Raw genomic sequence first — 22,965 nt, forward strand, 5'->3', positions numbered from 1 at the left:
GGGGGGGGGCAGCATGCATAATCACACACTTATAACTTGGCCATGGCCACGCAGGGCTCCTAGGCAGCAGAGAGAGACATCGCAGAACAGCAAAGTGCAGGGTGGGCTATGGAGGAGCCAGGGGCATGGGCAGGCTGACCTGGAGGGCATGTGCTGTGGATGAGGGCAGATGGCCTGTCTTCTATCATGAGGTCACCTAGCTAGCAGCTCAAGAGGTTGCCCCAGGTACCTGGGACTCCTCAGGTTTGGGAGGCAGGGGATGGAGTGGGGGCTGAATGAGATGCATCAGGTGGAGGAGAAAAGATAACCTGCAGAGGGGCACAAGAGCTCCCAGCACTGGGAGAAGCCTTTGGGGATAGAGTGGTCAGCATGGGGAAGATCTTTCCAGGTGAGGAAACAGTGCCAACAAAGGGGGAAGTCCCCCTGGTGTGAGGGTCAGTGCAACAGGAGGGAAGGCATGCCTAAAACCAGAAGCGGAAGGGGCCTGAGGCCACCTGGAAAGGTGAGACTTCATCTGCTGCTTCAGAAGTCTGGCTGAGGCCCCTCAGGCACAAGACCCCTCCACTGGGACAATACCTTTCCTAGGAAATTGGTGCTGTGGTTGGGGGAGGCCAGTAGCCCTTCCCTCTGCTTGTGATGTGTCTGAGACACACCTGGGCCACGGCTGTGGGCTCCACCCCATGGCCCAGGCCCATTCACAGAGTCACACAGGTACCTCTGAGGTTAGTGGGGCTGGGTCAGGACCCTCAGTTTGTCAAAGGGGATATTCTGGTTCAAAGAGGTACCAACCTTGCCCAGAGCCACCAGCTGGCCCAAGACCCAAACAGACTGTCAAGTCTCCAGGGTGGCAGGAACTAGGCCAGCCCTGGTCATGCCATTGATATCCCTGAGTCTCCCAAGCTGGGGAGCCACTGGGTTGGTGGTGGACAGGCTAGGCTGCTTTCCCCTCTTTCCCAGGGCTCTGTGGCTGGGAGGGACCTTGAACCCTCAACACTCACCCTCCAGCCCTAAGCCGACCTGACCATCTCCTGGACCCCTGGACATATCCCTGAGGTTAGAGTCCTCCAGAAAGGCAGTGTAGGCAGGTGTCTGCTGTGCCCCTCAGCCTGGAGCAACAAGGCTGCTCAGGATACTGAGGATGAGACCTGAGTTGGGATTAAGTGGAGGGCACCCTGGGATGGAGTGTGCTGCCCTTGGGGCTCACGTACCTGCTGCCATGCCACTGCTTTTCTGTTGGCCTTGGGGCCTGACCCTTGACTTGTGGGGGCCAGCAGGGATGTGTGGAGCTGTGTCATGTCTAATGGTGAGTTGTCCATGTAGCGGACATAGAATGAGCAGGAACCATCAAGATAGGCAACAGCCCTGGCCAGTTTGGCTCAGTGGTAGAGTGTCGACCTGTGGACGAGAGAGTCCTGGGTTTGGTTCCCACTAGGGGCACGTATATCACACACACACACACACACACACACACACACACACACACACACACACACAAGATAGGACAACATATAGCAGCAGAATTAGAAGGGGACAGTCATGCACGCGCGCGCGCACACACACACACACACACAAAAGATAGGACAACATATAGCAGCAGAGTTAGAAGGGGACAGTCATGCCAGGTATCATGCATGCAGTGGTGGACACTGGAGCCAGCTTGTTTAAGGCAAAGCCCTGTTCCTGTCCCCATAATTCTCCAGCTTGGCATTGGGGCCAGGACCACTCCTGGGGCATATGCCTCAGACACTTTCAGCTAAAGGGCAGGCGAGAGAAATCCACACAGCAAGAGCGATGCAAAATACCAGCCTGGACAACACATCTGCCCCACAGATATGAAGGGTGAGAAGAGCCAAATATGAGAAAAGAGGCAGGGGGACTGCCTGATATGGAACTGAGGTCCAGGGGGACCCCAGCCTGGAGTGCCTACAGGTTGGTCCAGGAAGCTCAAGATGGCACCTTGTTGATCCTGGGGCCCAACTTGGGGTGACTGCAGCAGTCACAGGATGGCCTGCCACTGCCCAGTGGGTCAGCTCTGTCCTATCCCCCAAGCTCCTCACTCCTGCCGGTCTTGCTCTGACCATTGAAAGGTTAACACCTGCTACAGAGCTTTGTGGTCTCCATGTGATCATACTAGTGATATTGCTCCAAACTTCTTCCTGAACACATAAGGAAGAGAATGGAACCTACTATTAATTCTGCTCTCCACTATAACCTGGTATTAATGCCCTTGGATAGTTTGTTTATCCTCTTACCTTTAATATATTTTTCTTTATTGATTTTAGAGGGAGAGGGAGAGACAGAAACATCGGTGAGAGAGAACATCAATTGGCCACCTCCTGCATGCCCCCACACTGGGGATTTGGCCCACAACCTGGGCATTGCCCTGACTGGGAATTGAACGGCAACCTCTTGGTGCGTGGGTTGACATTCAACCACTGAGCTACACCAGCCGTGCAATCCTCTTGCCTTTGTATGCACATGTTCTATATTCACAAAGACAGGCACCCTGTGTGTGCAGTCCCCTAGCTTTTTCCCTTGGTGTTATATCTTGCGACCTTGGTGCAGTGGCTCCACATTCTTGATTGGCTTGGGATGGAGGCTCAAGCAACACCTGGTCCCCTCCCAAGCTCAGAACTGATGGAAAAAGGACATAGGGAGGAGAGATGGACCCCAGGGCTAAGCTTATGATTGGGAAGGTGGCTGGTCTGTATTGCTAGAGCTGTGCCTCCAAAAGGAAGTCCATTCCTCTCCTCCAAACTGGATGGGCTAAGGCCTCCTCTCCCTACCTGCTCACCCACTCCCACCTCCTACACCTGTGGTCTGGGCAGAGGGTTCAGGGAATGGACAGCCTAAAAGGGGCCCAGTCTGAGGCTCCTGTCTCCCTGAGGAAGCCCGAATCAGTATACTTCCTTGTCCTGTTCTCCCAGGAGGAGGATGGGGATCTGCACAGTATCCCATCTCTGTGGCTTGTCCTCTGCTGCTAGTTTTCGCCATCCTGCATTGGGCCATGCTCTGCATGCCCGAACATACCTTCTTGGTGCTTCTGGGATGATGCTTTTGGAATCCTTTTTATAAATTGTCTTCCTCAGCCAAGTGTATGAACACATGTAAGGCTTCAAAGACCATTTTATTTCAAAGTATTCCTTTTATGTCTAAATTGAAGAAAGGAATTTCATTTCTGCTCTTAAGTTCTTTTAAAAAATTATCATTATTGTTGAAAGTATTACAGATGTCCCTCCTTTTTTACCCCGATTGACACCGTCCTCCCTACTCCCACTCCACCCCTGCCTTCATCACACTGTTGTCTGTGTCCATTGGTTATGCATATAAGTTCTTTGGTTTATCTCTTTCTGCACCCCCATCCCTCTTCCCTCTGAAGTTTGTCAGTCTGTTTCCTACTTCCATGTCTCTGGATCTATTTTGTTCATCAGTTTATTTTATTTATTAGATTCCACAAATAAGTGAGATCATGTGATACTTGTCTTTCTCTGACTGGTTTATTTCGCTTAGCATAATACTCTCCAGGTCCCTCCATGTCGTCTCAAAGGGTAAGAGATTTTTCTTTTTATAGCTGCATAGCATTCCATTGTGTAAATGTACCACAACTTTTTAACTACTCATCTACTGATGGACACTTGGGCTATTTCCAGATCTTAGCTATTGTAAATAGCGCTGCTATGAACATAGGGGTGCATATATTGTTTCTGATTGGTGTTTCAGGTTTCTTAGGATATATTCCTAGAAGTGGGATCACTGGGTCAAATGGCAGTTCCATTTTTAATTTTTTGAGGAAACACTATAATGTTTTCCATAGTGGCTGCACCAGTCTGCATTCTCACCAGCAGTGTACTAGAGTCTCCTTTTCTCCACATCCTTGCTAGCACTTGTTGTTTGTTGATCTGTTGATGGCAGCCATTCTGACAGGTGTGAGATGATACCTCATAGTCATTTTAATTTGCATCTCTCTGATGATTAGTGATGTTGAACATTTTTTTCATATGTCTCTCAGTCATTTGTATATCCGCTTTGGAGAAGTGTCTATTCAGGTCCTCTGCCCATTGTTTTTATTTTCTTTTTTTGTTAATTCTTGCCCAAGGATATTTTTCCTTTGATTTTTTAGATAGAATGAAAGGGAAGGAGGGCGGGGGAGGGAGAGAGAGAGAGAGACATTGATGTGAGAGAGAGATATTGATTGGTTGCCTCCCGCATGACTCCAATGGAGGCCAGGGATTGAACCTGCAACCTAGGCATGTGCCCTTGACTGGGAATCAAACCCGAGACCCTTCCATCCACAGGCTGATGCTCTAACTGCTGAGGGAAACTGGCCAGGGCTCTGCCCATTTTTTTTTTTTTAATCCTCACCTGAGGACTTTTTTCCATTTTTGTTTAGATAGAGTGGGAGGGAGAGAGAGGATGAAAGAGAGAAGAAACATCAACGTGAAAGGGACACATTGAGTGGCTTCTCCCACATGACCCCAAGCAGGGCTGGGGACAAATCACAACCGAGGTACATGCCCTTGGCTGGAATTGAACCCACAACTCATTGGTCTGCTGGGCGACGCTCTAACCACTGAGATATACTGTCCAGGGCTCATTTTTTAATTAGATTGTTATTCCTAAGTTTTTTTGCTTCGTTCCTGGAAAGCCTGAACAAATGTCATCTACAGTTAATCAAATCAAAGCCTCTAGTGGCAGACTTCTGCTCCCAAGGAATGGAGTTCATTTTATTTATTTATATTTTAATCCTTACCCGAGGATATTTTTACATTTATCTTCAGACAGAGTGGGAAGGAGAGAGAAACATAGATGTGGGAGAAACAGATCGATTGGTTGCCACCCGCACAATTCCACCTGGGGCCAGGGACAAACCGCAACTAAGGTTCGTGCCCTTGGCTGGAATCAAACCTGGGGCTCTTTGGTCCACAGTCTAATGCTCTAACCACTGAGCAAAACCAGTCAGGGCAAGAGTTCATTTTATTTTATTTATTTATTTATTTATTTTAATCCTCACCCGAGGACATCTTTTCCATTTTTTGTTCAGATAGAGTGGGAAGGAGAGCGAGGAAGAGAGAGAGAGAAACATCGATGTGAAAGGGACACAAGGAGTGGTCGCCACCCGCATGACCCAACCAGGGCCAGGGACTAACTGCAACCGAGGTACGTGCCCTTAGCGGGAACCGAACCTGGGTCTCTTTGGACCACAGGCTGACGCTCCAATCGCTGAGCCAAACTGGCCAGGGCACAAGCAAGAGTTCATTTTAAAGGATCTCTGCAATGAAAAGAGGGTGCTCCACCTTGGAGTTCACCTATTCAGAAGTGAGAGTCCTACAGATATATCTGGTCTCAGCTCTGGGTAGCTGAAGCAGTCTCCCTGCCAGGTCACCTCTGTTTCATTGCAGGCCCCTGTGCTGCCTTCACTGCCTTCCTCTCTTCAGAGTTCTCCCTGAGCTTCCTCCTCTGGTCTGCTCCCCAACCCTGCTTGGACAATCTCCCCTTATGCCCACAGGCATAACCCACCATAGAACATTGTTGCATTCTTCTAGACTTTCTGATTCCCTTCCTGTTCCTGCAGGGTGGGGGCCCTGAGGAGCCGGAGGCCCGAGGGCCCTATTCTGGTCCCAGGGCCTGGGAACATCTGCTACCATGGGCCAGGAGAAGGATGGATGTGGACACAACCTCAGGAGTCTGGTCTGGCCACAGCAGCAGCTCTGCAGAACCAAGGCAAGCATTGGGGGCCAGTGTCTGGGAGTGGGGAGGCAGCCTGAGGGCGATTGTCTGGGAGGTACTGCTGTCTGTCCCGTCTATCCAGGACTCCTGCACCCCATAGAAATCCTGCTGTGCAATGAAGACCACCTATTCTGTCTCCTCTAAGCTTCTGAGGCTGAACAGGAGAGAGGAGGGGCTGCGGGGGCATCTCCTATGTCTAGCATTGTGGGGCCTGAGGCCATCTAGTGAGTGAGAGTGACACCTGCCACCAGAACCCTAGTGGAGCCAATGTGGGTTCAGACATATAGCTTCTGAAATATGCTATTCTCATCCACAGCCTTGGCCCATGCCCAGCCTGCCTCAGCAAGCTGTGGATACTTCTGGTGGCCCCTATCTCTCTCTGCCCCCTTTTCCTACAAAACCCTGGACACTGGAATCTATGTTGAGCCCTGGGAAAGGCAGGAACTACTGGTGGGCAGCTGAGTGGGAGGCTGGTTGGTAGCTCAGGCTGTCCCAAGCTGGGACTTCTCCCCCTGCCTGGGAGATATATAAGATGAAGGTGCACAACAAGTGTGAGCAGTGTCCAGGAAAAGATTTGGTGACATTAGAGGTGACCTGGGGGCAGCATAGTGGAAGCATGAAGTGGGCAAGTGACCACTTCAGATGTGCCCAGGTGAGGGTGGCATGGAGGAGACATCAGAGAAGGGTTCTGAAGGGCTGTATGCACCAGAGAGCAGGCTAAATGAAGGTTGTTGGGAAAGGTGTGGATGGATGAGGTGTTGGGGAATCCTGGGGCAGGAAGAGGTGAGCAGATCCCTATATGGCCTGAGTGGCAGCTTCTTTGTCTGTACAATGGCAGTATGGCTGTTCCCTGGAGGCTGCCAGGAACATTTTTCCAGATGCTAGGCCCAGCATGGCTGTGCACAGGACAGGGTCTTGGGTGGTCATAGGTGGAGGCAGAAGCAATTCCTTAGGGGCAGTAATCAATTCCTGGTGCTGACATCCTTCCCTTAGGGCGAGACTGGTGGTGGGAGTGTGCAACACAGAGTTGGCCAGCTGGGCTTGCAGGTCAGGCAAGGACTGCTATGGTGACAGCAGGGGGTAAAGGGATGGTGGATGCAGGGATCAGGACACCCAGAGGCCCATGCTTTCAGGCTGGCCTGGGCAAGTGAGACCCTCAGGCAGTGGTGGGAAGGGGAGTCCTTGTCTGAACCCTGGATAGTGCGTAGGAGAAATTGAGGCAGGTGGGCCTAGCCAGGGTGGGACCTCAGCCAGATTCAGCGCACAACTCTTTGGAGGTTGGGTCTCCTGACCAAGTGTCGGCTAGAATTTATTGGATGCCTATTACCTACTGTTTGCCCAGGCCCTGAGTCCAGACTGCCTGAGGACTCGGGGAGGGCATTGTCCCAGACCACCTCAGCATCCTCGCCAGTTGGGGAACAGTGGGCATGGAGAAGGGGAAACAAGGGCTGGATATTACCCGGGGTTCAACTCTCCATTAGCCTGGTTCTGCCCTCCAGGTGCCCAACTCCTGGACACCTGCTCCCTTCAGTGCCCTGAACATTTGTGAGGGTCTTCCTGTACAGGGCCAGACACTCCCGCATTCTCCAGGCCCTCTGGTCACCTCACCCACTCAGGCACGAGCTGCTTGCCCCGAGGGCCTGTGGGTGCCGACCTTGGTAACCCTAGGCTAGTGGACATCTGTGTGGGCAGCAGAAAAAGGCTGCAACCTGGCATGCGCCTTGCCGGGCCGGTCATCATTTTAGTGCACCGGACCAGGCCTTCCTGGTGACCAAAGTCTTTAAGGAACCCTTGCTGGGGATTCCAAAGCCCAAGGAGACCGGCGTAGTTTCTTGCTCCCCCCTCCCCTGCGTTGTTGCTTCGCCCCCGCCCCGCCCACATAGGCATATTTAACCACACCCACTTGCTCCGGCCCCGCCTCGCGTCCCCGGTCCGTCTGAACGCTTTTGGCCCCGCCTCAAAGTTCAGGGCCAACCCGTACGCTCAGGCCCCGCCCCCACGATCGAGGCTCCACCTCCATTCTCTTAGTCCTTCCTAGCGCTCCGGCTCCGTCTCTCTCGGACCCGCCCCCACGTTCTCAGCTTCGAGCACGTGCCCCGGCACTGCCTCCACGTTCGAAGCTCCACCCTCCCATTTGGGGACCTCTCCGACTCTCTTCGCTTTATCCCGGCCCTCTGGCTCCGTCTCGAGTTCTCACTCTCGGTTCCGCCCTCACGTTTTTGGCCTCGCCCCCACGTTCTCGTTCCACCCCTCCTCGGTCCCGCCCCACGCTCTCGATTCTACCCCACGCTCTCTGCCCCGCCCCACGCCTTCGATCCCGCCCCACGCTCTCGGCCTTTCCCTCGCTCGGGGCCCCGCCCCTTGCCCCGGCCCCGCCCCCGCACTTCCGGGCGGCGCCGGCGGGGGCGCTCGGGCCTGGGCTTCGGCACTCTGGGCTTGGGCTCCCCACTCGGGGAAGCGATCGCGGCCGCCGCCGCAGGACCGGCCGGGGTCCGGCTGGACCTGTGTCCCCAACGAGTAAGCCGGTGAGAGCGGGCGGCCGGCCTCGGCGGCGCCGCCGCGGCCAGCCTGCGCCCGCCTCCGGGCCGCCGCGCCGCCGCCGCGATGGGGGCCGCCCCGGGCCGCGCCCCCGCCCCGTCCCGCCCGCCGCGCCGCCACTGAGCGCATGGGCCGCGCCGCGCCGCGCCGCGCCGCGCCTCTCCGGGAGCCGGGCCCGGGGCCCAGCCGCCGCCGCCGCTACCGCGCGCGGGTGAGTAGTGCGGGTCGGTCGCGCATTCCTGAGGGCGCGGGCCAGCGCGGCCGCCTTTTGTAGGCCGCGTAGGCCGGGCCGGGCGCGGGACCCGGAAGAGGGGCTCGGCGGGTGCGGGCCGGGAGCGTGTTTGGGGGAGGCTGTGCGGGCTCGGACGGCGTTTGAAGGGAGATGTGTGGGTCGGGTGCGCGTGAAGGGAAGCTATGCGGACAGGCTGTGCGGGCTCGGAGGGCGTGTGAAGGGAGACTGTGCGGGCTAGGAGTGTGTGAAGGGAGGTGTGCTGAAGTGTTCAGGCTGTGCATGAAGGGTGTGCAGACTGCGGTGAAGTGGGAGGAAGGTGTGTGTGGCTAAGGCTGTGAGGTCAGGTGTGTGTGTGGGGGGGTTGCTAGCAAGGGATAGAGAAGGTAAGGGCCGTTAACACTGGGGGAAAGAGTGCTTGGTTTGGTGCAGAAAGGGCAGACTCTTGCTCTAGGTTAGCGGAAGGGTGTCAGGCAGACCCAGGTTTCTGAGAAGGGGTAGCGGTTCCTCTTGGAGGAGGCTGGGGTGTCTGCAGCTGTGTTTGGATGATGCTGGGTGGGGGCTGTGGTCTGTGGGCTTTGGGCATGTTTCAGGGTGTGGGTGGGGTGCAGAGTAGCTGCTGGGGCTAGATATTTGTGTGCAGGGATTCTGGAGAGAGGCTGGATAGTGGATTGTGTCCCTTTTCTCAGCAAAAGGGAGGAATGCATGAGTCTGAAACCTAAGGAGAGCACTCCTTCTGAGGCAGAGGTGCCTTAGGCTGGGTTAGGCTTATCTGAGTGGCTGTACTCTTGAAGGTCCCCCAAAGTCTCTCTTGGGTGTGAGTCTTAGATTCTTCGCATCGTATTTTGAAATTCAGTCCTCCATGAAACCAGAGCAATACAGTCAGGGCAGTGAAACTTAGTTCAACACTGAGGACAGTAGAGAAGAAAAAAAAGTCAATTCTCTTGGGGTTTTTCTCAGCTCACCTCTCAAATTTATAGAGTTCTTATTGTGCATCTCTGCCCCTCTTTTCTGCTTGCACTTATGTTCTCTGCTTCTTCAGGAAGTCTTAAGGCATACTTGGACCCCCAGGCCCTGTTTTAGAGACACACACAGTCTAAACCTGACCTCCCAAGATAACAGTATCATGGGTTCACTTTTAAGAACTTCTATTCAGGAACAAGGATGGGAAAGGATATAAAACACAGTGTTTCTGTTTGTTTTTCATTAGGTGTTGGTGTTTCTTGGATTTTTAGTTTCAGAAAAGCTAAGTAGACTTTTTTTGGGGGGTTACATTGATTATTTAGAATTTAGGTGGTGGGGGCATGGATTACATGTGTAACAGCCATTTAATCTTTCGAGAGTTTAATTAATGGACAGTTGGGAAAATATCAGTCATGCTGTATTATTTCTACACTTCACATAAACAAAGTCAAAAGTTATATTTGAGCTAAATAAATATATACACATCTGTAACATTGAGCTGGCTGCTTTGGTACCCAAGGGATATGTCTTAGCAGTGACCAAAGGAGATTTTAAATGTGGTGTCAGAGTTGTAGATTCCTTTTGTGGAATTCCTTTATTGATGGTGGTTACACAATATTAGATTCAGTGCTTGTGGGCATTTGTTTCTAACTTGGATTAATATAACTGCTTTATGTGTGGTATGTACACTAAATGCTTGGTGTGCTTCTCTGTGGAAACCTGGAGGTTGTGGGAGTTGGAGCACATTCCAATAACATCAGTAACTTGGGGAGATGCTCATGTGCTTCCAGAGACACCAAAGATCTTCTGTCAGTTGACAGCCCAAAATAGATGTGAATTATAAGAAATGTTTCTTTTGAGCAATGAAAAATAGTTTAAAATGATTGGGGGGACTTGTTCACACATGAATTTAAACGTCATTCTTTTAAGATAACCCCAGTTTGGTAGTAAAGGGGTAGATCTTGAATTTAATTGCTGTTTCTACAGCATAGTAGTTCAGCATCTATAAATAAGCAACATTTGGCATCATTAAATACTTATCGGTGCCCATTAGTTGCCAGACTTTGTGCTAGGTGCTGTGTGTCCTGAAGAAAATGTTTAAATCAGGCTGCTGCAAATAATTTACATAGAAGTCATAGGACCTTAAGAGAAAATGACAGTGATTCATAATTCGCTTTCCATTTGAACAGTGACTTGGTTCTTTCTTAAGGCCAGTGAACTACAGAGTATCTCTAAGGGTAAGGCTCAGGGGCTGGGTTCAGGCCCTCTCCTGAGATGATGTCCTAGACAATAGGACATTAGACATCCACAAGCTGGTGTGGAGCTGAGGCACCATAGGTACTTATTCCATGTTGATGGTGCTCCAAGAAAGCAACGTTGCCGTTGAAGTGGTCCATGAGCAGCAGGGTGCCATAACCTGAGCGCCTTGACCTTAAGAAACAGGCTATTCTTGCTGAGGCTGAAATTACAACCTACCCAGTAGTTTTCATAAAAAGTAATTAGCTGCAGAAATGTCATTTGGTGCACATAGTTGTGACCCAGCCTCCATCTCTGAATGCTTTTCGCTTTTAGCTGTCAGCAGCTGCTGGCAGGTGAAGTGTGTGCAGTGTGAGAATGCAGATATTGGGGGCGGATACATGTAGACCAGGGCCCAGAGTGTGGATTGATGGCCAGGGAGAGCTCCCTTTGCGTCGGTACCAGATTGTAGGGTTCTATTTTGCTTCTTCTGGCTTGTTCAGGTGCTCCAGGCATTTTGGACCTGACATGCTTCCCTCCAGCTCACTTCTAGGCAGACCACTTACATCATGGCAGGCTGTGTTGTAGTCACCCTCTTAGAACCCAGCTTGTGGGCTCTAAGAGCTCCTGTAGCATGTGACAGGGAAGACCAAAGACCATAGCAGAGTGCTGATCCAGGACAATCTTCCCTCAAACCCAAAGCAGGCTTGTAGTAGCAGCAACAAAAATGCATGGTTCCCTGATCTCTGAGTGGGTGGTTCGGTTTTCAGCTTTCAGAGTTAAATCATATGAGCTGTATGCTTCCTTAGCTAAAAGTTGTAATTGTATTGCTTTTCATTTTTCCCATACCTTCTCTGTTCCTCAGAGTACTCAATTGCCATTTGCCATCAGTAGGATACTTTCCTTATAAGCAAGGTTTTAAAGGTCAAGTGCAGCTTTCTGATGGGAACATTTTTAAGATTGTCCACATTGGTGACATGACAAGGCTCCTGTGTATGTGCATGTCTTTTGCTTACACTCTTGAAGATGCTGAAGGTGACCCATAATTAACTGCTCTTTTTGGCATGTGTTGAGAGTTAGAGGAACAACTCACTTTGTGTTTGTACATGTTGTGAGGCATACGAGTATGAAGTGGTGGGGTAGGCAGAAAGCACAGTGGCTGAGGGCCTAGAGAATGTGGAGAGCAGATACAACCGCCCTCCTAATGGTGTGTGATGTGCTGTCCTTTCCATATCTGAGTCTCACAGTGACCCTGTGGAGCAGGTAGGAGTAGTCATCCTTATCTCACGTGTGAAGGATCAGTTTACACCAAGTTTGACGACTAGGAGGACTAGAAGCACCTTTGTTTTCTCCAGTCCTCTTGCTTTCCTGGAACTTGCAGAGAAGGACTGGTCACTCAGCTCTGTAGCCAAGATGGGAGGTCTCCAGGTTGCCCCAGGCTGCTTGTCTCTGTGATGTTACTTGAGGGGTGTGGTGTTCTCCATTTCTTAGCACCAGAGTCATTCCTGTAGTTGTAAAAGTTACCAGAAATTGTTTTAATATAGCAAAAACTTTGTGATGAAAGGTTGCAAATTTAAACTGAATTTCTGGCTTTGAGTTCGAGCGGGAGGGCGTCATTGCAAGTCTTGTCTTGAGAAAACCTCTGTGGTCATGTTTCCATGGACCCACCTTTCCTAATCCTTGTCCTCTTAATGGTTTCAACAGGACAGATTGATTCACTTTGGAGCTATAAGTACTGATGTATTAGGGTGCAGCGCTCATTGTTCATTGACGCAGAGTCTCAAAATGAATATTCAAGAGCAGGGTTTCCCCTTGGACCTCGGAGCAAGTTTCACCGAAGATGCCCCCAGACCTCCAGTGCCTGGTGAGGAGGGTGAACTGGTGTCCACAGACCCTAGGCCTGTCAGCCACAGCTTCTGCTCTGGGAAAGGTGTCGGGATTAAAGGCGAGACTTCAACAGCCACTCCGAGGCGCTCAGATCTGGACCTGGGGTACGAGCCTGAGGGCAGTGCTTCACCCACCCCACCGTACTTGAAGTGGGCCGAGTCATTGCACTCCTTACTAGATGATCAAGACGGGATAAACCTGTTTAGGACCTTCCTGAAGCAGGAGGACTGTGCTGACCTGCTGGACTTCTGGTTTGCCTGCAGCGGCTTCAGGAAACTGGAGCCCTGTGACTCAAATGAGGAGAAGAGGCTGAAGCTAGCCAAAGCTATCTACCGAAAGTACATCCTTGATAACAATGGCATTGTGTCCAGGCAAACCAAGCCAGCCACCAAGAGTTTCATAAAGGACTGCATTATGAAGCAGCTGATTGATCCTGCCATGTTTGACCAGGCCCAGACAGAAATCCAATCTACCATGGAAGAGAACACGTACCCCTCATTCCTCAAGTCTGATATTTATTTGGAATACACAAGGACAGGCTCAGAGAGCCCGAAGCTCTGTAGTGACCAGAGCTCTGGGTCAGGGACAGGGAAGGGCATACCTGGATATCTGCCCACTTTGAATGAAGATGAGGAATGGAAGTGTGACCAAGATATAGACGAAGATGATGGCAGAGACCCTGCTCCCCCCAGCAGGCTGACACAGAAGCTGCTCCTGGAGACAGCTGCCCCGCGGGCCTCCTCAAGTAGACGGTACAGCGAAGGCAGAGAATTCAGGTGAGTCAGACACAAGGTGTCTGTTTCTGTGCTCACCTCCAAGAACTGGAGAACTAGTAAGGAAAGGTGTTGGTAAGGAATGGTCTTGTCTTTCAACCCCAAGTGGGTACACTCCTGTTGCCTTGGGTGAATTGTGGTTTCAATTCTTATGATATCTTCACATTTGTTATTAAATGTTTTTAATATTTGTACATTGAGGATAATGATGGAAAAATAAAATAAAATAAAATAAAGAAATGAAGAAAAAAAGGACAGACTAAAATATATGGCTTTGTAAGTCGTTAGGGACATTGGAATTCTTAGAAATTGTGACATTCACACTTTACCCATTAGCAGTAAAATTTGTATCCTCTTGCATAGAAAGTGTATTTACCTGGTAGATACAATCCTTTTGGCTTAATAAAGAGAGGTGTGGACATTTAAATGCATCAATACTTAGAGAATTCTGGATTATTGTTTTTTATAACCGTCTTCTAAGGTTGTGGTGGTGAGAAGGCTGCTGTGCAGCAGGTTGTCTGAGCACTTTGGGAACTTCTGTGGCTGAGGTCACTTTTCTCAAATTGTACCTTTTTTCCCCTGCCAACAAAATGAGTTAGTGCTGTTGTGTAGTCAGTTCCAAGCAGCCCACGGGCATTCCGCAGTTGTGATTGCAGCCTTTCCAACAGACACATGTGCAACTTTGGAGGCATGAAGTGCTATCAAGAAGTTGTTACAACTTAGGAACCTGTTTCTTCATTCTCTTTTCTTGGTACTCCCTTTTGTGGTTATTGGAGGTGTATTTGGCCATGGTTGGAGTCTGTTGCTGATGTTAGCAGATATTAGCAGGGCTCTTTTGTTTCCCACTCATTTCACTTTATCTGGTCTGGAGACTTCTGCCTGTGAAATTTTGAAAGTTTGGAATTTGTATGACCCTGCTGATTCGATCAAGAGTCTGAAAACACATCCCAAGGTGCTGGGACTCTCCCATGGAGTTTCTAAAAACCCAGATCATTTATCCAAGCAAGCTTACTGTGGCAGAGAAATTGGCTACTTGCTTATAAACACAGGATCAAACATTTCTGAGGTTTAGCCATCTTTCAAGCGATGTGATTCAGGATATACTGTTTGAGGTGATTTTTGTATGCCTTTTTGCTTACTCTCTTTAGCTAAACACTATTGATTTAGCAAGCTTTTTATTTTTATTATTTATTTGTTCTTTTTGGAATTTTTATAATAGTTTATTTGAGCCCAAAGTGAAACATATGCCAGGGAGCAAAGATCTGAAATACTCCCAATTTAGCAAGCTTTTTAGACCAGAGTATGTAATAAAATTATCCTATTAAGTAAGGTTAGTAACTGACAGTTTTTTAAACTTCCCCTAAAAGTTTTCATATTTGATTAGAACAATTTTAAGATGGGATTAAATTTAAGGCCTAGGCTTCAGGGGAAAAAAAGTGGATCTCAATTCTGATTTCTAACATAAAAAATTCCTGATGGCTACTTCTCCTGTGACCAGCCCCAGTCTGCACTCTTTTTAGTTGTTGGGTCTTAAACATCAACTTTGCCTTTTCTTTGGTTCTATTTGTAATAAGTAACCCTTGCTATCAAATTAATAGAATGTGTTGGCTTTGCCTGTCTGATACATTCAGCTATAAGGATTTGGGTTTTAACTTGCCTGACCTGGAGCTGCTGGTGGTAGAGGGAGCCTGGAGTTCAGGAGTCCTGTCTGTGATTGAGTATTCTCCTATTTGAAGATTTGTGGGTATAGAATCTCTGATGTTGGATTATTCTTCATGAGTACTCACGGGATAGAGTTCTGCACATCTTGTTCTTTGGGGGGGGGCGTGCAGCTCGGATGCACTATTTTGGAAGTTACAGAAAATCCATTCCATTCTGGCTTAAACAGTGAAGGAGATTGGCTGACTCAGATAGATGAAAAGTCCAGAGGCAAGGCCAACTTCAGATATGGTTTGATCTGGATTCCAGCCATTTTTCTTTTTTTTTTTTAATCCTCACCCGAGGACATTTTTCCATATTTTGTTCAGATAGAGTGGGAGGGAGAGAGGGAGGGAGAGAGGGAGAGAGAGAGAGAGAGAGAGAGAAACAGAAACATCGACGTGAAAGGGACACATGGAGTGGTTGCCACCCGCACAACCCAACCAGGGCCTGGGACAAACTGCATCCGAGGTATGTGCCCTTAGCGGGAACTGAACCCGGGTCTCTCTGGAGCACATGCTGATGCTCTTACTGCTGAGCAAACCGTCCAGGGCATCTTTTTTCTTTTTCTTTTTTCTTTATTTATTTTTTAAAAATTAGGTTTCCTTTTTTTTTTTTTTTTTTAATCCTCACCTGAGGACATTTTTTCGATATTTTGTTCAGATAGAGTGGGAGGGGGAGAGAGAGAGAGAAACATCGACGTGAAAGGGACACATCGAGTGGCTGCCACCCGCACATCCAACCAGGGCTGGGGACAAACTGCAACCGAGGTACGTGCCCTTAATGGGAACCGGACCTAGGTCTCTCTGGACTGCAGGCCGACGCTCCAACCAGAGCCAAACCGGCCAGGGCTCTTTTTTCTTTTTAAATCCTCAACCAAGGATGTGCTTAGAGAGAGGAAGGGAGAGAAAAAAACATTGATGTGAGAAGGGGTTGCCTTCTGTACAATCAAACCTGCAACCCAATTGACCAGAATTGAACCAGCGAACTGACAACCTTTCCGTGCATGGGACGATGCTCAACCTACTGAACTACTCTGGCCAGGCTCTGCCCTTTTTCTTTCTTTCTTCTTCCTTTTTTAAAATTTTACAGGACACCTTTTGAAGCTGGGGACAATGAGACCGGAAAGGGCTGGGGAAGTGAGCCTCGGCTGGTCTGCTTTGGCTCATTAAGAAGTCAGAGAAAAGGGGACCTTGGAGACAGGTTCAGGGGGTTTGCCTGGGATGAACTGCCACTGCCCCTTGCTGCCCTGGTTGCAAACCTCATGGTGTCCCTTAGAGTCTAGGAGATGCATGCCTGTGGGGGAAGAAAAGGGGAGAATGCAGGCGTAGTCCTGGGAAGGAAAGCATGCAGCTGGGTCCTTTGTCTTGAGACTTACTTCTCTCTTGCAGGCCAGAATCTTAAGGGAGGGTTTCAACAGAATATTCATCAGTTTTCTAGGTGTGTTCCTTTGTGGTCCTGGTTCTCACTGATTGATCAGTGTCAGGGCAGAGGGTCGTTAGTCATTGCAGCTGGTCCTGGTGTTGTCTACCTGGTTTTGCTGCTTTTCTAGGTCTGGAGCTGAAACACAACTGAGGTCTAGATGTTATTTCTAGGGAGGTGACCTGTATCCACTGTAAATTGCTTGTCATTTTGTTCAACTATCTGTTTCAGTTTCCCTGTTCCACGTGTCCTGGCTTACTAGCCTGTCTCATTCCCCCCTCAAGAGACTTTCATCCCTAAAATCTCTCAGGTGTGATGAGGAAGGATGGTCTGTCTTCAGTAACTGCTTCTTGCTGACAAGGGTTGTGGATCCTGCCTATTTAGGGCATGGAAGTCTCTCCCTGCCTGATCTAAGGGGGACAAGGGAATGGGATCTGAGACTGGAACAGAGAGGCTGTTAGCTGATTTTTCCCAAGTTCTGCCCTGTTTCTTAATACTTTTCTGCCTCTGCCTTCCTGTGGCCAGCTCTGCTCTCAGGTTGGCTACTTTGTGTTGGAGGTGGCTGCCCATTGGGCTGCCTTATTTTGTAAAATGCTTCCCTGCTGCATTGAAGGAAGTCCTGCAGTTTGCTCTGAGGGACAAGGGATGCTGTGTGCTGTTGTGTCCTGCCCATCATGGCATAATTGTGCAAGGGCCCAAGACTGTGCTGTTGAGCTTACACAAAGTAGGGCCACCCTGGAAGGTAAGTGGGGTGCCCCATACAGATAGCATCACCTCTCCTCAACTGGAGATAGTGGTCTTCCAAAGGAAGATTGGGTTTAATGGGAAAGGGAAAAAGAGAATGGGTGCTGAATAGGCAACTTGTGATGGCCCACTACAAAGAAGAGGAACAGCATCGATTTTTTTTAATTAAAAATTTTTTTTTCTTTATTGATTTTATTTTATTTTTCTTTTAGGTTTTCTTTATTGATTTTATTTATTTATTTTTTATCCTCACCTAAGGACATTTTTCCATTTTTTGTACAGACAGAGTGGGAGGGAGAGAGAAACATCGATGTGAAAGGGACACATCGAGTGGCTGCCACCCGCACGACCAACCAGGGCCGGGGACAAACTGCAACCAAGGTACATGCCCTTAGCGGGAACCGAACCCGGGTCTCTCCGGACCGCAGGCGGGCGCTCTAACCGCTGAGCAAAACCGGCCAGGGCTCTTTATTGATTTTAGAGAGAGGAAGGGAAAGGGTGAGAAAGAGAGAAACACCAATGAGAGAGAACATGGATTAACCACCCCCTGCATGTCCCCCACTGAGGCTTTGGCCCACAACCTGGGCATTTGCCCTGACCAGGAATTGAACCTGCAGTCTCTTGATGCACGGTTGGACGCTCAACCACTGAGCCACATCAGCCAGGCGAGAGCATCGATCTTGTTGGTAGAGGATGCATTTCCTGTTGATGGCCGTTGCTTCTCTAAATGTTGATTCTGCATGGAGGAGTGTGTCATGTTTGGATGGCCGTATCTAGGACAGGATGACTTTGAGGGACTCCCAAACCTAAGCTTACCCTAGAGCTGCTCCAATCGTGCTGGCTGGTGTTGTTCAGTCTCCCTTTACCAGACATAGGTGCTCTCGGGTCGCATGAGTCCTCATTCGGTTTTACGTGTGCACATATGGTTGTTTCTCATAGCTGATTTAAGAAAGGTTAAATGAGTCTTTATGTAGGTCTCTGTCAAAATTGAGAAAACAGTGATGCTCCTGACCTTTTTCTGCATCTGTCTTATTCACCTGGGGTCATTTGAGCCCCTGGGCCAAGGGATCACAAATTTCCTTCCTGCTCTTCTGTTCTCTGTGTCTCTGTGCCTAAGACTTTGCCAGTTGTTATTGCCCATTATCAGTAGAACTTTGAATATATTTTTGGTTGGTTCACACTCACCATTTTAATTGGTGTGAATTGGCAAAAGAGTCCTCTAATGACTCAGGTGTTTTGGCTAGTTATTTAATTATTTGGCATTAGGGCTCAGGGGCTGTAAGACATTGGCTGGCAGGCTCAGGTTTTACTCCTGAAAAGCTTGGCTTGGCATGCCAGGTACATTTCAGGGCCTGCTCGTGGGAGGGCTGGTCTTGGTCAGGCTTGAAACCAGCCCATCTTCCTCAACCCTTCAACCACCTGCACTAAGTGAGTGGCACTGGTTTTGAGGTCTAACATCAGCAAATGCTTCTCATTTCAATTTTTTATTGATTGATTGATTTTAGAGAGAGAGGAAGGGTGGGGGAGAGAGAAACATTGATTTGTTGTTCCCCTTATTTATACATTCATTGGTTAATTCCTGTATGTACCCTGACCGGGGATCAAACCCGCAACCCTGGCATATCAGGATGACACTCTAACCATCTGATCTACACCACCAGGGCACTTTCCATTTCTGTTTACTGCTCTTACTTTCCTCATTGGCTGAGAAGTTCCATAAGTACAGAGTCTCAGTGGATATGTTCTTGCATCTTCCTGGTGGGCCAGCCCTGTGAGGCACTCCTGGTTATTATGGCTGTGGCCAGAGAGTGGACTTTGGATGCCATTGTTCATAGCAGAACAACGTGGAGACTTGGGGCCCCTTAAAGGTTGGGTGACCAGCTCTTGTTCTCCAGGGTCCCCTCAGAGTTGGACTAAAGAAATGTCTGACCTGTTTGTTGGTTTATTTACTGTGTTTCTCGTAATGGCTTAAAAGGTCAAGAGAAGAAACATAAAAAGAGGAAGCACCCAAAATGTATACAATTTCATGTGAAAGGCAGAAGAGTAAGATTGATTGGGGTTTCTGAATGGAATTTGAGTGGAGTGGGTTAGTGTTTGGGCGGTGGCTCTGCTGAAGGGCACCTAGCTGTAAAGGAGCTCCACATCAACAGGGCGTGTGGGTCTGCTGTGCTTGAGGTAGGTGGCCACAAGCTAATGGGTGTTTCAGGACACACTTGTCTTGTTCACAATGAGCCTGTTTGATTTGTCCTCTAGCACATTCTCTTCACCATTGAATTTTTAGGCCAATTGTGATAGAAGGTAGCTCACATTTAAAGTCTGGCTCTCCCTGTAGCCTCCCCCCTTTTTTTTAATGCTGTGCTTGTACTTACTCTAAGTGGGGGGCACAGAGCTTAGAGTGCATGGCCCTGCTGCTATTCGCTCATCTTCCAGATGTGTGACTTGTCCAACTGGTTGAATTGTTTTTTTTTTTTTCATAGAGTGGGAGGGAGAGAGGAAGGAAGAGAGAGAGAGAGAGAGAGAGAGAAACATCTACATGAGAGAGACACATTGAGTGGTTGTCACCCACATGACCCCAACTGGGGCCAGGGACAAACTGCAACTAAGGTATGTGCCCTTAGCAGGAACCCGAACCCTGATCTCTCTGGTTCACAGACCAACTCTAACCGCTGAGCCAAACCGGCCAGGCTGGTTGAATTCTTTTAACTGAGCCAGATGAGCCCAAAATAGGTGACTAGAGACGTTTTCAGACAAGGCTTAGTATGCGGCTGTGGAATTCTTGAGACAAGAATTTAGGAATCTTCTCACTCATCTTACTGGCTGGATGGGGAGAACATTAAACTTGGTGGTTTAACTTAATGACTCCTTACTTGATGACTTTTTTAGTAGGTGGTATCTTGTAGGGTCAGCATTCTGATTGTGTACCTTTGGGGAAGTTGCTAAACCTCTCTGTACTTATCTGTAAAGTAGGGAGGTTGAAGTAAGGACCTGCCAAATGAGGTTGTCTTGGAGGTTCCATGAGATAGCACCCAGAGGGGTGGGCTTAGACCAGCTGGTGCCTGCACACAGCAAGTGCTCATTACATTTCAGCTCTTGCTATAGTTCTTTTTCGTCTTCATCATCATTATCATCTGAATTTAGTGGTCTGCTACATGTGAATTCAGCATCTAGGTTGGTTTCAAAAATAGGGTAGAGAGCCCTGGCTCGTTTGGCTCAGCGGTTAGAGCATTGGCCCGCGGTCCAGAGAGACCTGGGCTCGGTTCCCACCAAGGGCACATACCTCGGTTGCAGTTTGTCCCCGGCCCTGGTTGGGGTCACGTAGGTGGTAGCCAGTCAATGTGTCTCTCTCACATCGATGTTTCTCTTTTTTTCTCTTCCTCCCTCTCTCCCTCTCACTCTATCTAAAGATGAATGCAAAAATGTCCTCAGGTGAGGATAAAAAAAAAAATAGGGTTCGGCCAGTGTGGCTCAGTGGTTGAGCATCGACCCATGCACCAAGAGGTTGCTGGTTCGATTCCTGGTCAGGGCACATGCCCAGGTTGTGGGCCCGATCCCCAGTGGGGGGCATGCAGGAGGCGACCAGTCGATGTTCTCTCTCATCGATGTTTCTACCTCTCTCCCTTCCTTTCTCTACAATCAATAAAGAAAGAAAAAAACCTTAAAAAAAAAATAAGGTAGAGAGTAACCCATTAAGACCTTAATAATCATATTTTTTAAAGCAAGACATGTTAGGCCCTGGCCAGTTTTTCTCAGTGGTTAGAGCATCAGCCTGTGGTCCACAGAGACCTGGGTTTGGTTCCCACTAAGGGCATGTACCTTGGCTGCAGTTTTGTCCCCGGCCCTGGTTGGGTCGTGCGGGTGGCGGCCACTCGATGTGTCCCTTTCATGTCGATGTTTTTCTCTCTCTTCCTCTCTCTCCCTTCCACTCTATCTGAATAAAAAATGGAAAAATGTCCTCAGATGAGGATAAAAAATAAATAAATAAAGCAACCATTTAAAAAAATAAATAAAAAAATAAAGTGAGACATGTTAGATCCCCACCCCAAACCTGTTCCTGTTGTAATCCTTCTTCCATCCAGAAGTGACACCACCATCTAATAGGTCAACCCAAACCACCTGATTCCTCCTCTGCTGACCCCCCACATCCATTGCAACAGCAAGTCCTGGTTTCTCCTCCAATGTTTGTTGAGTCCCTCTGCTTCTTGCTGTGCTTTCTAGCTCCCACCATTACTGGACCACCATCTTCTGTCTGGGTCTCCGCTTTGGTCTCTTCTCCTCACAGCACAAAAAGGATCTTTTCTAAATGCAAGTCTGGCCCTGGCCAGTGTGGCTCAGTTGGTTGAGTGTTGTCCCATGAACTGAGAGGTCACTGGTTTGATTCTTGGTTGGAGCATATACCTGGTTTTCGGGCTCAGTCCTCAGTAGGGGGCATACAGGAGGTGGCGGATAGATGTTTCTCTTGCACATCGATGTTTCACTCTCTGTCTCTAAAAAACAAATAAATAAATGAAATATATTTAAAGCCGTGGCTGGTGGAAGTCAGTGGTTAAAGCGTCGGCTCTTGGACCAAAAGATCTCGGGTTTGATTCCTGGTCAAGAGCACAAACCTGGTTTGCAGGTTTCAGGTTCAATCCCCACACCCTGGCCCCGGTTGAGCCGTGTGCAGGAGACAACCAGTTGATGTGTCTCTCTCGCATCGATGTTTCTGTTCTCTCTCTCCCCCACCCTGCCTCCCTCTCTCTTCCTCCCTCTTCCTCTCTCCCTGCTTCCACTCTGTAAAAATCAATGGAAAAAATATCCTCGAGTGAGGATAAAACAAAAAAAAACATTAAAAATAAATTAATTAATTAAATAAATGCAAGTCTGATCACACCGTGCCTTCATTCATTCCTGTTGGGACTTCCCACTGAACCTCTACTCAATCTCAAGCTTCTATAACACAAATATGCCCATGGTGGATTCTGTCGCAGCACCAACATACTGTGTGCACTTATATACCTGTCAGTGGAGTAGGACTGGCCGTAACAGTTTTTTTAAACTAATTACAGAAGAGTCTAAATTATTTTTTTTGCTTTAGTCATATATAACTCCTTGGTCTTTGATAGGTTTCAACAAAATCCAGGAAAGGGTATGTAGTTAGCCACCAGACTGAAAAATTCTGGAATAGAGAGGCCCCTTTGCCTGGGCTTTTGTATCAGTGGTTTATGAAAGAGAAACAGAGAGCAGATGAGCAAATGTTGACTGAGGCCCTTTGCATGGACCATGCTACCCATGGCTTTGACGTGCAGCAGCTATTTCAGGAGAGTGTGGGGTTGGTGTGTTTTGGTACAGTTTGTCTGGCACAATGTGTGGACATGCGGGTGTTCCTTGTGTGGTTCTTGGAACTGAACCATGCCCATAGGTCAGCTGCCTGGTGACCAGGTTTATATGTCAGTCAGCATCACAGAGATTTGAATCTGATTCATACACACAGGCTTTATTAATATTTTCTAGAATCCTGACTTCATTTACACCAGTTTACCCTGCAGTTATTAGAAATGTGGGATTTGGCTGAGTATTGGTAGTTCCATTAGGAAAGGAAGGCTGTCTAATAATTCTTCCTTCAGTCAGTATCAGCATGAGGCTGCATATCTGTATGTGTAGAAGAAAATAGTTGTTGCTTTATTTTTTTCCTTTTTCACATTTCAGTACAAATTCATGGTTTCGTAAGCCACTCAGGTTCTCCTCAGAGCCCATTAATTCCAAAAAGTG

The 22,965-nt window shown here is 48.7% G+C and overlaps 1 protein-coding gene across 3 annotated transcripts in view; it reads left to right on the forward strand.

Annotated features, from left to right (window-relative positions):
- The first annotated feature begins 5,573 nt into the window (after nucleotides 1-5,573).
- The window catches only part of AXIN1 (axin 1), a 77,821-nt gene continuing 60,429 nt past the window's right edge, over nucleotides 5,574-22,965 (forward strand). For 2 of the 3 annotated variants that reach the window (XM_036278846.1, XM_036278848.1), the window contains exons 1-2: nucleotides 8,160-8,476; nucleotides 12,398-13,356. In XM_036278846.1, the coding sequence (XP_036134739.1) occupies nucleotides 8,393-8,476; nucleotides 12,398-13,356 (1,043 nt within the window). In that variant the 5' untranslated portion in view covers nucleotides 8,160-8,392. Of the gene's footprint in view, nucleotides 5,722-8,159; nucleotides 8,477-12,397; nucleotides 13,357-22,965 lie in introns of those variants that run through there. The other variant, XM_036278847.1, reaches the window with a different exon arrangement.

The sequence above is a fragment of the Molossus molossus genome, unplaced genomic scaffold, assembly GCF_014108415.1.
Source record: "Molossus molossus isolate mMolMol1 unplaced genomic scaffold, mMolMol1.p scaffold_m16_p_3, whole genome shotgun sequence".
In the NCBI taxonomy this organism is placed as follows: Eukaryota; Metazoa; Chordata; class Mammalia; order Chiroptera; family Molossidae; genus Molossus; species Molossus molossus.